Source organism: Accipiter gentilis, chromosome 27 (genome assembly GCF_929443795.1).
Source record: "Accipiter gentilis chromosome 27, bAccGen1.1, whole genome shotgun sequence".
Taxonomy (NCBI): domain Eukaryota; kingdom Metazoa; phylum Chordata; class Aves; order Accipitriformes; family Accipitridae; genus Astur; species Astur gentilis.
Window position 1 is genome coordinate 18461322 of NC_064906.1, and position 16012 is coordinate 18477333.

At 43.1% G+C, this 16012-nt stretch overlaps 1 protein-coding gene across 5 annotated transcripts in view; it reads right to left on the reverse strand.

Moving 5' to 3' along the window:
* RPRD1A (regulation of nuclear pre-mRNA domain containing 1A) overlaps window positions 1-2197 on the reverse strand; it is a 43689-nt gene extending 41492 nt beyond the window's left edge. For 3 of the 5 annotated variants that reach the window (XM_049830173.1, XM_049830175.1, XM_049830174.1), the window contains exon 1: window positions 1810-2196. In XM_049830173.1, the coding sequence (XP_049686130.1) occupies window positions 1810-1960 (151 nt within the window). In that variant the 5' untranslated portion in view covers window positions 1961-2196. Of the gene's footprint in view, window positions 1-1809 lie in introns of all 5 variants that reach the window. The other 2 variants (XM_049830171.1, XM_049830172.1) reach the window with 1 other exon arrangement.
* Between the last annotated feature and the right edge of the window lie 13815 nt (window positions 2198-16012).

A 16012-nucleotide genomic window follows, 5' to 3' on the forward strand; every position in this document is an offset into this window, starting at 1 on the left:
ATCACCTTCAAATATATAGCCCATTCCATTTCTCCAATTAGTCCAACAGCACAAGAAAATTATGCTAATACTAAAGTTAAGGACTGACCACTAATGTTATAGATTATTATGAACTGGTATTGCGCATGTTAATTAAGACAAGCAACCAAAACTCTGGCTCTGTACCAGTTAAAGATACCTTTCTGATATCATTCAGAACACCAAACGTTCAAGTTGTTTGTTTAGAAGGCCCAGAAATGTGAAATGTTTCAGACACAGATGGGAGATCCATTCATTTGTTCTCAGAACAAGAAAGTAAGCTTGCAACAAACACTTAGTGAAAATGTGTTTATTTCACAACATGAAATATGCCACCAAATATGTCTTTCTTTAGGCAACAGAAAAAAAATAATTTAACTCATGCCTGAAAGTTCAAGTGATAACATTTCACACAAAAAGCATATATTAAACAAAAACACAGTAGCCATGTGAAAAGCTACAGAGTTTATAGGAACATATTTCCATACTATATTGTAAAGTTTTGTATAATTCATACTCAAGATTTTTATTTTAAGGGTAGTTCAATCCATTTGCTGTGAAGTTATGCCCCCTAACAAAGAGGTAGTTGTGATCCAGCCATGCACTCTTTGTATTCCATTACACATCATTTCTGCCAGTTGACTGTTCCTCTTAGTTGCGTGAAACTAAGAGATTGCTTTCTCTTTCCTAAATCCTGTAATGGCTTAGTGCTGTTTTTCCTCTCAGCTCGAAAACCTAGCCTTCCACTTTTCCCATTAAAGATCCACATATTAGTGGGGCTCCAAAGGAAGCTATTGGAATACAGTAACATTTCCTAGAGCAAAGTAGAGTTCTAGCAAGTGATTTTTCTTTTTCTTAAATGAGTCAACTTAAGATAAAGTTATTTGCCAGTCAGGTCAAATAAACCTTCACATGCCATTTTGGCCTTTCAGTCCCTGAGCCACTGCCTATAGCTTCAAGTTCTTTGCTGTTAAAAGGAAAGCCACGTAAGAATCTAAGTCTGCAGGCTCAACATCAAATACTCAATACAGCTAAAGAAAGACATTTCTTTATTATGCCAACATCGGTATTAGCCATCTGCAAAAACAGTAAGTAAAAACCACTTTAGACACATTAAATTGCTCTTCCCCCTGAGTATTCCCCTCCTCAGCTTCCCTAAAAGAATAGTTGCTGGCACAAGTGGACAAAGCCACTGCGTCAGGAAACTTGAACAGTATTACAACTAACTATTGCTATAGATAACGAAAGACTACCTAAAAAGGATCGTCTTGGAAAAGCCGTACCTGCCAGGATTAAAACAAAAAGCCCTAAACCCCGTGCTTTCCGCCTTCCCTCCCTTTTCCCACTTTCCTCTCCCCTTCCGCAAAAAAAAACGGGAGTAAAACGTGAGAACGAGCCTCCTCAGGAGCATCTCCCTGAGGGAGGAAGGCGGAATGGGAGGAAGAAGAAAGGAACCAGGGGAGTGGGAGAAAAAAAGAAGAAGGAGAAGCACACACACACCCCCAGCCCGCAATAACCAAAAAACTGAGACCCGGGGTTTAACACTTGCCCCAGCAGCTCCGTTCTCCCCAGGCGCCGGGGCGGGCCGGCCCGCCCTCCCTCCCTCCCTCCCTCTTTCACCGGCTCGACAGGCCGAGGAGCCCTACCATCCTCCCCTCAGCAGCCGCACACCCGAGGGCGGCCTCCTCCCACCACGGCCGCCGCCGCCGCCACCCCCAAGGCAGGCCCTACCCGGCACCCGAGGGCGGGAAAAGGCCCGGCGGCGGCGGCGGCGGCCGTGCCAAGCCTCACCTTTTCGCAGCTCCCGCTCCCACACGCTGACGATGAGCGCCGAGTGCTTGCGGTGGTGTATGAGCCACAGGCTCAGGGTCTGCACGCTCTGCTGCGAGTTGCTCAGCTCCGAGAGCTTCCGCTCCAGCGCCGCCTCAGAGAACGCCGACATCGCCGGGCCGCGCTCGGCTCGGCCCCCCCCGCCGCCGCTTCTTCCTCCTCCTCGTCGTCGTTCTCGTCCACCGACCCGGCTCGGCCGCGCTCAATCCCCGCCTCTCCGCCCCAGCAGGGGAGGAGCCGGGCAGGCCCCGTCCCGTCCCTTCCCGCCTCGCCGGCCGCCACTTCCGCGCACCCGGACAGCCCGGCGCTAACAAAATGGCGGCGGCCGAACCTCCCGGAGAGCCGCCTAGCCCCGCCCCCCTTCTCCTCCTGCCCTCACTTCCGGCAGGGGCCCAGAACGAGGCGGAGCGGGGCAGGGCCCCGCTAACGCCCGCCGTCCTCGCGTCTCTCCCCTCTCCCGGCAGCCTTCGCGCGGCTCTCCCCTTCCCAGGGCTCGGCCCGTCTCAGGCGGCGGGAGGGTTTTCCTCAGGTTTTCCTCAGGTTTTCCTCACTAGCCCGCCTCACTCCGGGTGACCACACACCTGAAAGCCTGCAGGTGCCAACCGGTGCCTTACCAAGGGGCTTTGGAGAGGTTTCCCAGTAAGCTCTGGGAGGCTGTAGGGTGCAGTGAGGAAAAGCAAGAGTTAGGGGCCGTTACTACAAAAGGCCAGATATATCAGCGTTTTGGCCTGGGAAATAACATGAAAACCCAGACACAAAAAAGGCCCCAAGGCAACCCGGGCCTGCCAGTGGCTTTCACCTAGCAGGTTAAGGAACTTGCTGTGAGCCAAGGTGCATGGTGCTTCATCTTTGCAAGGTGGACACGTACTCCGCAAATGTGTCTTGCTTCATTTTTAAAAACTGTCTTTCTGGCGTTGACAGTATCATGAGGGTTCCGCTGTTCGATGGCAAGATGACGTGCAAAAGTGTTTCCTCGTAGTTGTGTTTCAAACCTGTTCCCTTAAATCTTCACTGAATCCTTGCTGCTTCTGCTGTTTTGGAAATAATAGCGAATAAAAAAGGTTCTCTGCTCACCTTTGCATAGGTTTTGCATTGTATCGTCTGCAGTCATTTGTCAGGCTGAAGGATCCAAGTCAGTCCTCCTTACATGGAAGGTGCTCTATGCCGCCTGACACGAGTAGCATTTCTAGTCTTAATGTAAGCTTTTTCTAGCCTTCCTGCTGCTCTTCTAAAAAACACCTGACACCACTTCTTATTTGAAACATTGCCAACTAACTGTCATTTTCAGAGAACTATCCACATTAACTCCTACAGGTCTGTCCTGAATCCTAGTTCTGTAGCTAATAATTATCATTGCAGATAATGTCTCTCTCAGTATTTTTAATATTTCCATAAAATTATGTGTGTATTAATTAGAAAAATATGCATATACCTTACGCTTGGGACATCCTGTCAAGGGTTAAGTAGCAACCCTTAAAATGGAGTGTTCCTATAACCTTTCACACATCCAGTTTGTCCTCACCAAACAGCAGAAAGTTAGTTATGAAAAAAAAAAAAAACTGTAGAGGATTTTTAAAACTTTACAAATTTTTCTCCCTGTTTCATGCCTGACATTCAGAGACGATGCCCTACAGGATTGTCTTCAGGCAATTTTCCTCATATTTGTTCTTAGTGAAATCTTGCCTTTAAACATAAAACATTGGCAAGGGCAAGGTGGGAGTGTTAGGAGATTTTAATGTGAATTCTATTTACAGAATTATCTGTAGCACGAATGATTGGGGGGGGACTAGAAAGGATTTTGCAAAAATGCTTTTGACAGAGAAATTTAAGTGAGAAGTTGCACAGATCCCTACAGAGTCTCTTTTTCTATCACTTCACTGCATTTTGATCATCACGAATGAAAGAACCTGTAATATATTGCTATTTTTGCTACGTACAGCAGAGGACACTCTGGCATTAAGTAGAACTGGCCAGTGAACTAAAATTAAGACAGAGCTAACACAGATGCAAGCATGAGAAAAATGAAATATGAATGGTAATCTAGTAACTCACATTCAAATACCATTTTCTGGAGGCATACATTCTGACATTAGCAGGAGAAACTTGTGGGTAACTATGGAAAAAGAAACATTTCTCTCACATACAAGACTAGATTAAAAAGTATCTAGGAACCAAACAGTGACATTTAGAAGTTAAAGCAAAAAAAAGATAAGGAAAAAGAGCAGGAAATTGGTAGAGAATTTTACTAATGATTGTAGAAATGTTTGTTACTGCTTCCTCTGCATTTTATATCCCAGATTATCAGAACATTTTACAAACAAGAATAAATCCTCTGAGATAGGTATTTGTTCTGTAAATAAATATATTTAAATACCAAGAGAGTGACTTATTGTCTGTGTATAATGTAGTGTATAATATAATGTACAGCAAAATTGATATTTTACTTTCCCCATAAATCTTTATAGCACATTTTAAATTTGTAATCGTAAATGTTTACATCAGTAATCTAATTTTAAAAGCTATGCTTATCCAGTCAGTGAATGGAAATTTACCACGAGACTTACTCAAAGTGAAGTGACTCTCAGACAGCAAATATGCACAATGGAGGGTTCGTTTGCCGCAGAGCTTTGAAAAACCTCAACTTTCATTCAGAAACAATTCAGACGTTATTCACCTGCCTTTAAAAAAATTCACCCATGTCCGCAGGGGCGGAGTTGCCAGCAGATGGCAAGTTTTCTTCCACCCGTTCCTGTGTTCAAACCGTAATAACAGCTTTCCTCTCATTCCCTAAGGATGAAATTCTGCACTGCTTCCCTTCTGTCTGACCACCGTGGGTTGGTGGTAGTTTGCTGTGTTTTCCCACTCCTGGAGAAAGGAGCCCTGTGCAAGTGTAAGACAATGACTATGAATAAATTACTCGGTTGATGTTTTTGTAGAACGTGGGACTGGGAAGCTCTGAGTAGTCGAAAGATGTAATTACATTTCAAACTGCAGTCGCCAAGAGGCTGTATAGCATCCTTACACTTCATATGCTGGCCACAGATTTTTTGTTTCTCTTTTCCCCTCAACCAAGGACATCCACACAAAACCTTCCATAAGAGGGGAATTTAACCCTAGTAATGATCCGAAGTTTTACATTCTGTTACCTTGAGGGAATCCTAGGAAGCGTTTAAGCACTAGAAGGGCTGATCCGTGTCTAAAATAGCATTGCTTATGGTGCATTGTGGGAAAGGTAAAAAAAAACCCAAAACCCATCAGTCCACATCTTTGCTCCCCACCCCAAATCTCTGAGCATTTCTATTATCTAGTCTTAATTCAAAGAGAAGGCTTGTTTTAGTGAGGTGCTGGGGCACACAACATCTTGACTCTGCTATAGGGCTGTCTCAAAAGCAACTATTCCAAGCCACAAACCAGCATGTGTGCTCTTTCTCTGCCTGAACCACTCCGGCTGATCGGCAGAACACTGAACCTTGTTTCTTGGACTGCCCTTCAGCAAATCTAGCTGGGCGTAGCTCCTGGTACACTTGGAGGCATGATCAAAATTAAACTGCCGCAAGACGGGAGCATGATTTTTTTTTATCACTAAGCATTTTAAAAGTGAGATAACAAAAGACAATACCTGTTTAGATATTTTATCTGAAACTGGCAACAAAAGGCAAAATTTAAAATGAGGAGAACGGCATTAAGATAGAGAAGGCAGATTGTCTATACCGAGTCTCTTATCTCTCCTTTCAGGTAGGGCCAAAGGAGTGGCAAAGGTGGCAGTTTGCGCTGGTTAGCAGAGTGCCCAGAGGCAAAATGGGCAAAGCCCCAGCGAAACTGCCATTGTCTGTGCTCCAGCTGCCTCAGTTCAGCGTGAATTGGCTGCTACTGCTCTGCAGAACAGCAGCCTACCTGCCAAATCTGAGAGGTATAGACTATGTTAAAAATATACACCACCTGACTGCTGTTCACTGAGCCTACCTATCTCATTCCATGGTTTGTTGATATGAACGTGTCTTAGTCTCAGAGTCAATTTTAACTTTAATTGTTTCCTCCAGGGCACTCCAGTCTGGTACTCCCCCCTTACAGCTGTCACCTTTAGAAGTTGTTTTCTCCCGAAGCCCAGAGATGTATCTGGATGATTTATTTATCCTTAGTAATATTCTATGCTTCACTGGATTTGTTTAGGAACCCTTATTTTACAGCACTACACAGAGCCGTAAAACAGTCTATGTATATACTGGTTTACTGGTTTACTAAACATTACTCATCAGCCATGTGGGATTTGAGCTGAAACCAGCTCTTGCATCAGAACAGACCAGATCTTTCCCTGTATGAGGCTGGCGTTTTGTCATTTTTATCTTTGTTTTGGAGCTCTCTCTCAAATAGTCCCACCCAGGAGATGAAATATTATTAAAGGAGAAATGAGGTTTCTCTAGTCTTGTTTCCTGCCTGAGAATTTGTGTTAGTCAGCATACCAATTGCTACCTGGATCTCAAAAATACAACACTGGCATATCAGTTCCTTTTTATTGTTCCAAGTGTCCAGTCCATCCAGTATAACGGTTTCTGAAGTTTCATACTGAAAAATATTTTTCCATCTGTCACAATATGCTTGTGCATCTCATGACCCAATTCTGTGTAAATGATCCTACTTCTATATCCCAATGGAGAAACGCAAAAAGAAGACCCTGAAATACAGCTGTAAAATGATTCCTGACTGAGAGATGGTAGTTCATCTGGGTAATTTCTTCAGAAACATTAAACCCCATTTGTTACCTGTAAAACAAGAGGACATATCCCTGGCAGAAACTATAAATAAATAAATAAGTTTTAAAAAAATTGAGTTGAATCAGTGTGAAGTCCTGCAGGCAGGGAACAAAAGAAAGCTTAAATGGAAGGAAGAAGCTCACTGAAGTTACTTGCAGGAGCTGCCTACTGGAGCCAAAAACCTCAGAGTGAATAATCGTTCTACATGAGTTCCTGCCACTAAGCACTTCACCTTTTTAATGTAATTCATTAAAGGCAGAAATTACTTGCTACTTTGGAGATTAACAAAAACCACTTACTGAGATATGTATATTATGATCCAGCAAGGCATTCCCATGTCTTATGGAGAAAGATGCATTATACAATCTAAAAAAAAATAATCTCTAGCATTTCTGTGATTTCTTTGGCCCTCTGTGGAGATGTAAAGATGTTTGTAGAAAATCTTTCTTTTTTTCCTAAGTCAGGCATTCAGCCAGACTGCTATGTACATCCGGCTTCTTCATCATTATGCTATTAAGTGAAGTCATACTATGTAAACATACACTGTGATTAATATATGGATGCAATCAAGTCCCAGTTTTCCTTAGTAGAGAGAGTGCTGTAACTATGCAGGAAGCACTCCAGGGTATGTATTAACTCAGGTGTGCAGAAAGGCATGAAACATTAGGCTGAATAATTTTAAACATCTGAGCAATATATTAATGAATCATTAATATGTGCCCTAAAGTGTATATAGCTTAGTCACAGCATAAAAGTAATAAAGCACATTCTTAACAATAAATAACATTATCTTTGCAAGGAAAAGGAAAACTCAGCAATGTATTGATATACTGTGTGAAGAACCTTCTTGAAATTTCTGAAAAAGCAAATTTATATTTGACTTTAAATCAAAGAAAATGGGCTGATTCACCTTTGTGATCCAGTAGAGGACACAATGTCCCAGAAACCATTCACCTGTGGGAAGCAGACACTGTATTTTTGTTACGGTGTACTCGGCTCTTGGTTTTGGAGGTGGTGGCTGCCAGCATACTGTGCTGTACTACCACAAGCATAGCCAGAGGTTTAAGGGAAGCGCTTATTCACCTTTAGTCAGCACTCATTAAACCACATCTGGAATAGTGCATTCAGTTTTGGTCTCCCCTAGTATAGCAAAAATATTTATAAGCTTGAGTAAGTCCAGCAGAAGGCCTCTGAGATGGTCAGATGGTTGGAGCACAGAACCCAGAAGGAGAGACAGAGGAAACTGGGCTTGTTTAACCTGGAGAAGTGAAGGCTTTGGGGCAAACTAATGGCAGCTTTCCAATACCTATGAGGAGGTTACTGAGAAAATGGAATAATTAATGGACATGCATGATGAGAGGCTGACAAATGGTGATAAACTGAAATGGAAGTTTCCAACTAGATATAAAGCAAAAGTTTTTTCACCACAAGGAGAGTCAGAAAATGGAACAGGTTGCCCAGAAAGGTTTTGCAGTCTTCATCCTTAAAGATTCTCAAGACTCAGCTAGATAAAGCCCTGGCCACCCTGGTCTGACCTCGTATGTGACCCTGCTTTGAGCAGGAGGATGATGGAGTAGAGCTCTAGACTACGTCTATATACTATACTATTCACATTTGCTGAGCGATATACTTGTACGATTTGATTTGTACTTGTACAGGCTCAAGTACAAATCTACATTGTAGGGCTTAGCTTGCTTGGGTTGTATCAGTTGGATCCTCATAGCACGATAGGTTGTCCAGCTACAAAACTTCACTCTCCTGTCATGTAGAGCTCTTCAGATTAACTTGCGTGTCAGTGTGATCCTTCAGTACAGTCGGTACTTGTTGACTTCTGGAGTGTGCTCATCTCCAAACTTCTTCTGATTAATGAGCAGGCTGAGTGGGATGGAAAAGTCTGCTGTTATTAGAATTGTTACTACAAAGCCGTCAGACATATCTCCTACATGCTAGCCGTCAGTTACGTTGTCAAAAATATCAATTCCTTGAGTAGCTGCAGTTTCCCCAAATGTATGGGGGGTCCATAAATAAAATCCATGTATTTTTTGATGCATACTAGCTCTTCTCTCTTCCTTACACTGAAAGCACACCTAAGAATTGCCAGAGTGCTAGGTGGCTGTTCCCAAGGCATGTTTATTTGTTCACCCCAAAACTGTATTTTTGAGCCCGCTTTTTGAGGAAAGAAAATAAATGAGGAGAGGGTACGTGGAAAGGAAGATTGTGCAGGCAGTAAGAGTTCTTAGTTTGCTCTTGCAACATCTTCAGGAACATGACTCAAGCACAGTAATTTTGCCAGTAGTTGTTAGTGACGTGGTCCTCTGCCGTACTTGTTTTCTTTGCCATCATTTTGTCATACCCGACTCAAAACGTAGTCAGAGTTCGTGACGGATAAGCAGTTGTGTGCGGGAGTCAGCTGTGAATGCAGTGGAAAGTCCATGTTTCTTCAGACATCTGTGGTTTATCAAGGGGTGACCAGACATGCTGTCATTGTCTGGTAGTGGTCCAGGCCACCATATGCTTTACCGCTAGGTGACTCTCCCATACTGTCACATCTGGCCACAGCTGCTGCCCAGTTAGAGTAAAAGCCCCTCATTTCTACGGAAGCAGGATTCTTACTTCTCTTGGGAAATGGTGAGCAGGGGGCAGGAAAATTTGGAAGCAAGGTAGGGATGCTGTAGCTGAGAGTGGATAGCGATGCTGGGAGACCATGGCTGCGCACAGGCATTGTCTGACATTTCCCCTCTTCTGGCTGTCAGAAGCTGTATGCTGTGTCACATACCCGTGACTTTCTATCCCCATCAAACAGAACTTCCAAACCAACATAGTTGCCAGAGATTTGCTCTCGTCCCAGAAAGGAGAATCCAACCTTCTCCTGGACAATCCTCCATGGCACAGACCGGCTGTTCGCTTTGCTTTTGTTTTAGCTTGAACTGGGGCCAGTGTGAGGGAAAGGAGGCTCACGTCCTTCCCAGTACTCTACTGTCTTTGGGCTACTGTAAGCAGAGCAGCTCAAGCCAGACCCAGCTCAATTGCATCTCTCTTGCCAGCGAGAGTAGCACTTGCACGTAAGTAAGCTGCTTCCACTTCAAGTCCAAGATTTCCCACCTGAGGAGCCAGATGGTAGCACCCCAAGCGTTGTCTCGGTGCACATCCGTATGTACAGTGTGTGGATGATCAGGGAGTCAGTCCTTAATGAGAAATGAATGATTTAGCCTGACAGCACAGACACAGACATGACAATTTCTCTGATGCATTACAGCCTCAGTGCCTTCTACTGAGAGGCCACACCTGCAAACTCTGTGTCCTTTATTGGAGCAGAGATTTAATGCACATATTTTTATTATCAAGGTCTATTAGTTTGGGGTTATGCTAACCAGAACCTTCAAATTACTGAACCTGTAGCATCGTAAATGCAATCTGATGCATTTTTCTAAGTTGCAGTGCTAATGTAGCTTCTGGTATTTTTCTTGGAAACTAGGTGTCACTAGTGGTTTAGAAATAGCAGATACAGTTTCATTCCTATCTCCTTTTTCCTGCAACTCATTTATAGCCTCTCAGCCTCTCCCTGTGCACCTCCAAAAGAGCTTGGAGCCGCCTTGTCTGTAACTGACGACTGAAATTAGATCGTTCTGTAGCCTTGTCATCAAGCCAAATAATCACAGGTCCCTTGTCTCTGTTTGTATGCCACCTTAACTATCCTGGTGCCCCTTTGTGCAACTTTCCCAGTTTTTTGCTTTTCTCTCTGTACTGAGGAACCCAAAGCCAGACACAGTTGTCCAGGCATGGTCTCACAAAGGAGGATTTGCTCCATAAACTTCCTAGAGACTGAGGTTAGACTGACTAGCAGGTAGCCCCATGGTTTCCCCCTTCTTGCCCATCTTGAAGGGATCTTAAGCTCTATCCTCTCATGGTAATTACAGCCAAGATTGTCACTGAGTGTTACATCTTCAAACAGTATTTCCTCATCCACGAGTAAGGAATCCAGCAGAGGCACCTCCAGTGCTTGACTCGTCCAGCATCTGTATTAAAGAAGTGTACCTAAACTCCAGAAATTCCTGGATTCTTGCACCCTGCTGTGTTGCCCTTTCAGCAGATACCCAACAATAACAGTACTATATGGTGCTGAAAATAAAAAATGTCATGTAATACATTGTTATTTTCAAGGCAGGTTATCAAAGATCACTTAAAAGTAAGAATGTGGAAGAAATCCAAGACCTGCATAGCCCTTTTAAGTAACGAACTTGTCATATAATCATTATGTACTAAAATTCCTTCCCTAAGTTTCATAGTGTATGTAGAAATCCATTTTTTTAACATTCCTAAGAGAAAATGTACCTAACAGTGCTATGGACTGGAGTATTCCTCTGTATGATCAAGGGATGGGTGCACACTAATGATTCACACTGTTAAGATACATATAATCTGTTTTTAATTTGCAGAAAGGAACTCCAATGTGATGAAGTGCCTGAAGTAAACTTCTGTACCTCACAACAGCTTCTGCTATCACCTGGCTGTAGTCATACCGCTCTCACTGCGGTCCAGGCAGAAAATGGCAGAAAGAATGTCCCCCTCAGGGGAACCGTATATCAGTGATGTAAATTTAAGCAGTTCCTCACATTTTTGGCTTGCACTGGGTGATGGTACTGATCATCAACAATTCAGAACTAATTTCTGGATAGTCCTCCCATCTCTGTCCAGGGCTGAGATAAAAAAGAATGAAAAAATTTTAAAGCATATTTAAATAATGTAGAAGCAATTCCTCATTATATAGTTCTTGGTTGCTGCCTGGTATTTTGAATCAGATCTATTTAGCTGTGATCAAAGTAATTCTTGTTTCATGAATAAATGAATGAAATAATCCAGCTGTCTCGCCTAGGAATCACTCAAAGCATTTTAAGAAAGAAGGATGATCAGCTGCATATTTGAACACAGTCATCATGGCACAGGTAGACAAGATTTTCTGCAGATAAATACATATTCTACTAAGATGAAACAAAACTTTACAGTCATATTGTTTTCAAAACACAACAACTGATCATAGAAAGCAGGTAGTTTATCTATATTAAGACAGATCTCCATTTGCTTGTACTCAACAGACCATCTTTTCAGCATTGCTTTCTACCCTGGTTATTCCAAAAAGCTCAAGAAAGTAATCTGGGCATTATGAATATGAAACGGCGTCAGACGAACTTGGCAGGACAGGGAGGTATTAATTGCCAGAACTGCCTGTATTGCTTCTTTTATAAGGAAGGAGCTCCAGCAGCCTTGAGCTGTGTCAGTTCCATTGGTCTCGTAAGGTACCAGGACTATGCCAACAGACTTCATATGATATCATCAAGAAATTTGGCTCACGCCAAGCAATCAACGCTTGCTTCCAGTCAGTGTATGATTTGTACTGAAAATGACCTGAAATCCGCCTCCACAATGACTGCAAGCCTGGGGTTTTTTTTAAATCTGAAGCTTGTTATGTGCACTGGGAGTAACCACACACCACAGACAATAGTCCTGAGCTGACATCTCCTGTACCTATACGGTAAGCGCCTTATTTTACTGTATAATACCTCTCAGGATTCAATGCATGGCTGCCAAAAGTCCTCATTCTGAAGTGTCTGTCTTTGCTATCTGCCATTTACTCCTTACCATTCTCCACCTGTCAGCTATACACTGGCAGAGCTTCAAGACTTAAAAGGGCCTGCTAAAAATTCCTAAGGGTCATCTCCCATTCAGCATGAGAAATACCAGAAAGTCGATGCTGCCGTCTCTACCCTCAAACTTTGACCTTTTAGAGTGGAAAATTTACCAGCCTAAGACCAATTTGCTGCTTGGAGTAGGAATCACTCAGGCACTGAAACATGACTTGCAGGTCTATTTTCACCCTAACACATAGGAATTAGATTAACAGTTGAAAAAGCCTGGAAATTTTATAGATCACTGTGATGTGCAGATGCATAGCCGAATGCTTTCAGTCTTAGTATACTTGGAGGGTTGGTAAACCACTGAAAACAGTATTTGGCATCAAGAGGCCATCAGGCTTGTGGCAGAATGGGGAAGGTCTGCATTGTAAGTGAAATTTTAATCCATTCTCAGCATGGCAAGGCCGGACTGAGGTCTCCAGTTCTTTTTCCTCTTTTTTTAAACTTGTAAACTCACAATCTGAGTTTATAGCAAAGGTGAGTCTCACCTTTCTTATACTGGTACCAGTGAGGGTATACACCACCAGTGACCTCAGCAGAATGCCACCAGTGTATAGCAGTCCTACAGCAGCTTTTGGAGTTCACCTCCAGTTTGTACAGCCCACGCCTTTCTCACTGATACCAGCGTGCAGTCAGTCACCGGCAAGCGTACGTCTTAAATGCATATCCTTGCCCACCAGATTTAAGATAAAATGGAATTCAGCCAACGTGGCTGGAGCTTTCCCTACACTCAGGATTGTTATTCTGAGCTGGATATGGATAGGCACGTGGTGCTGTGAACACTGCAGTGCAATGAACGGCACATTGAGGCACACTGGGTCCTGCTTTTGCTTTTGCTGATGGCAGTGCTTGCCAAGGAAGTAGGAGGAAGCTTTTCAAATGAGCCCTTATTGATTTGAGTGATTGTCTTTTCTATTTTGCAATTGCATCGTCCATAATCTAAGAAATGCTTTCCAGAACTCAAATTACATACAACTAACATTCACCGATTTTTTACATTTACCTTTGTTCTTGATTACAAACTACTCTCAATTTAAAATATAGCTTTAATATTACGGTATATATATTGTCACAGTAACATTGCTAGCAATAAATTTCTTCCAGTCTGCTGTAAAAAGATCCACTTAGCTCCATATTCTCTGTCTGGACCGTAAAATTTATCTGATTAGAGTACTGAAAACCAGAAGGAATAGCAGTCAACTTGCTACTAATTGTATTGGTGCCACAGAACAGATTTTAAGCATCAACTTTGCAATTAAAAGTGACATAAAGGTAGCTGCCAGAGAAAGAATTTCTGAAAAAAAATGGACTGTGAAACAAATGAAAAAGTTGCACAGAAGTCAGAGCTGGTATCATCTTAAAAACGAAATGAAAGAGAGCAAAATGCAAGCCAGGCAAAACAAGATTATATTTTGCAATTGTTTTCCCAGCTGATAAGAATAAAATCTCCTTTCCTGTTTGGCTTTCAACGGTCTCCAGAATAAATCTTCCCATTTCTACTCTTATTTGTTTAACAAATGCTTTTTACTCTGTGTGTGTGTGTGTGGTAAATGAGAGGTTCTGATGGCACATCTCAGACAAATGCTTTGTGTGCCACCAGGTGCTACCCAGGTAGAACCTCTGATTGCAGCTCCGAGTTATCATTTGATAAATTAGATGTGGCCACTGGATTTTATTTTCATCAAGGAGTGCTGGATGGAAAGTTGATGTCTATAGCAAGACTGGTTGGTATTTCACTTTGTTCTGCAAATACTGGTTTATAGATTGTAAATTTTGCCTTTCTATCAATTATTTACCTTTTTCCATTAATAAGAAAACGGATCTTTTCTGGGTTGTAAGTGCTTTTCTATACTGCTAGAGAAAAACGGCGTAGAAGGAAAAGCCATCTGGTTTATTCTCTCGCAAACGAGTACAAGAAACCAACGAGCCTGAGATTAAATCAATCCCAAACTGGAATTACCTTCACCAGTAAATTCCAGACCCTATCACAGCCCTCCCAAAGCTTAGGCAGGTCTTGCAGCGTGCCTGGAAAGTCAGTTCTGAATGCCTGTTCAGTCCAAGAGGAAAGCAGGTGCCAAAACAAAGCATCCACCAAAAAAGAAGCAGAGAAGTGAGCGGCTCCCGTCTAACCGTAGGGAGGGAGACCACCTCTGCTGCCGGCAGCTACCTGCATTTACAGCTTCGCTAGGGTTACAGCCTTCCCATTAATAACATCCTCTGAGATGAGCATTTGGTGGCACCTTCTGGTAGAGCTGTACTTTGTTTCCTCCATCCCATCCCAGCTGTAGCCAGCCCCACTGGCAGAGGGACTGGCTGTCGCTTCTGTGATCAGACCTCAGAGACTCTCTTCTTAACCTTTGTGTCCTGGGCAGAGCAAAGCAAAATTATGCCTTAAGAAAGGGAAAAGCTATTCTAGGGAAAAGCTTTCATGGTGAAACAATAGAATAGAGACCCTGAAAGCAATCTTCGGACAAAATACCCCAGAAGAGAACCAAGAGCTTCCAAGCAAACCTCTTCTGAAGACAGCAGATCGAAAAGCAACTTTTTTCTTTAACCAGGGTTGTAATAGCTGAAGATATGTAATGAATAACCATTCAGTTGAAATCTTAAGTTATTGACTAACTATTCTGCATCTAGATTGTTTTCATAATATTTTAGAGCTTTCTGTGTTAAGCTTCTTCACTGGAATTGCACCTTGTGGTGGTTGTTGCTCCAAGAGCTAGGCTAGCAAAAGGTAAAAATGGCTCCCAATTTGAGGGCTGCTTGATAGGGCTATCCATTTTTTTCTTCCAAAAGGAACGACCCATATACCTTAAAATGACAGCGAGGTAGCCGTGCTGGCAAAGATCATGACAGGAAAACAACAAAGTTCATCTTCTGCCACGAACACCAACTGTCAACAGACTTGGTGGCATCTGACTGCTGAAAGGACGTCAAAATTGGGAGATTTTATGATGTTTCTGGTTTGGGGGAAGGGCGAATGTAAATGTTAAACTAAGCCTTTTTATTCTTTCTCCCAACCCTGGGGCAGCAAACCAGACCTTGCCTCTACCTAGCGCTGCAGCAGGGTGGTTGTGGTTTGGTGTCAGAGGAGCAGGTCTGCTGGCTGGGGATCAGGAGAGCAGCTCAAGTCCTGCCCCGCCGCTTCTAGAGGCTTCACACTCGCCTCCGGAGAAAACTTTGCTCTTGCCAGAGGCAAATTTTCCCTGGCAATAAGATGTCTTCCTTAGACAGGGCATGTGTGAAGTTGACTGTTCTTTCACTTCTCTACTCCTCAAGCGATTCAAGTGGTGCCGTTGGCAGCAGCGTGATATTTGGTCTTTGCTCCAGACAGACCCTTCTCCTCCGCCACTTCTCCAGCCATTTTGCTCAAAGTTATTTCTTTCTTTCCCCAGGACAAGCTTTACTGCTTAGTTCACTCTGGTCTGGATAAAAGGTTTACCAGGAATTTTAATATAAAATGATTTTTAGAAGAAGAGCCATGCGCCGTATGCCAAGAGAACAATTAAGGAGTCGTTGTTAGACTGCAGCTGAGTTTGATGCCGTGAACATGGAGTGCTTTTGCGTGTCTGCAGAACATCATTAATCATGGTGTTTCTGGCTCCCATGGCCCTGTTCTCGTCGTGTTTACTAATGACTGGCTACAGTGCGAGAAGTTTAAAGGCCGAGAGGCTGAGATCAGGACCCCGTCAGGCCACAGACTTTTGTCATCTTCTCGGGGGA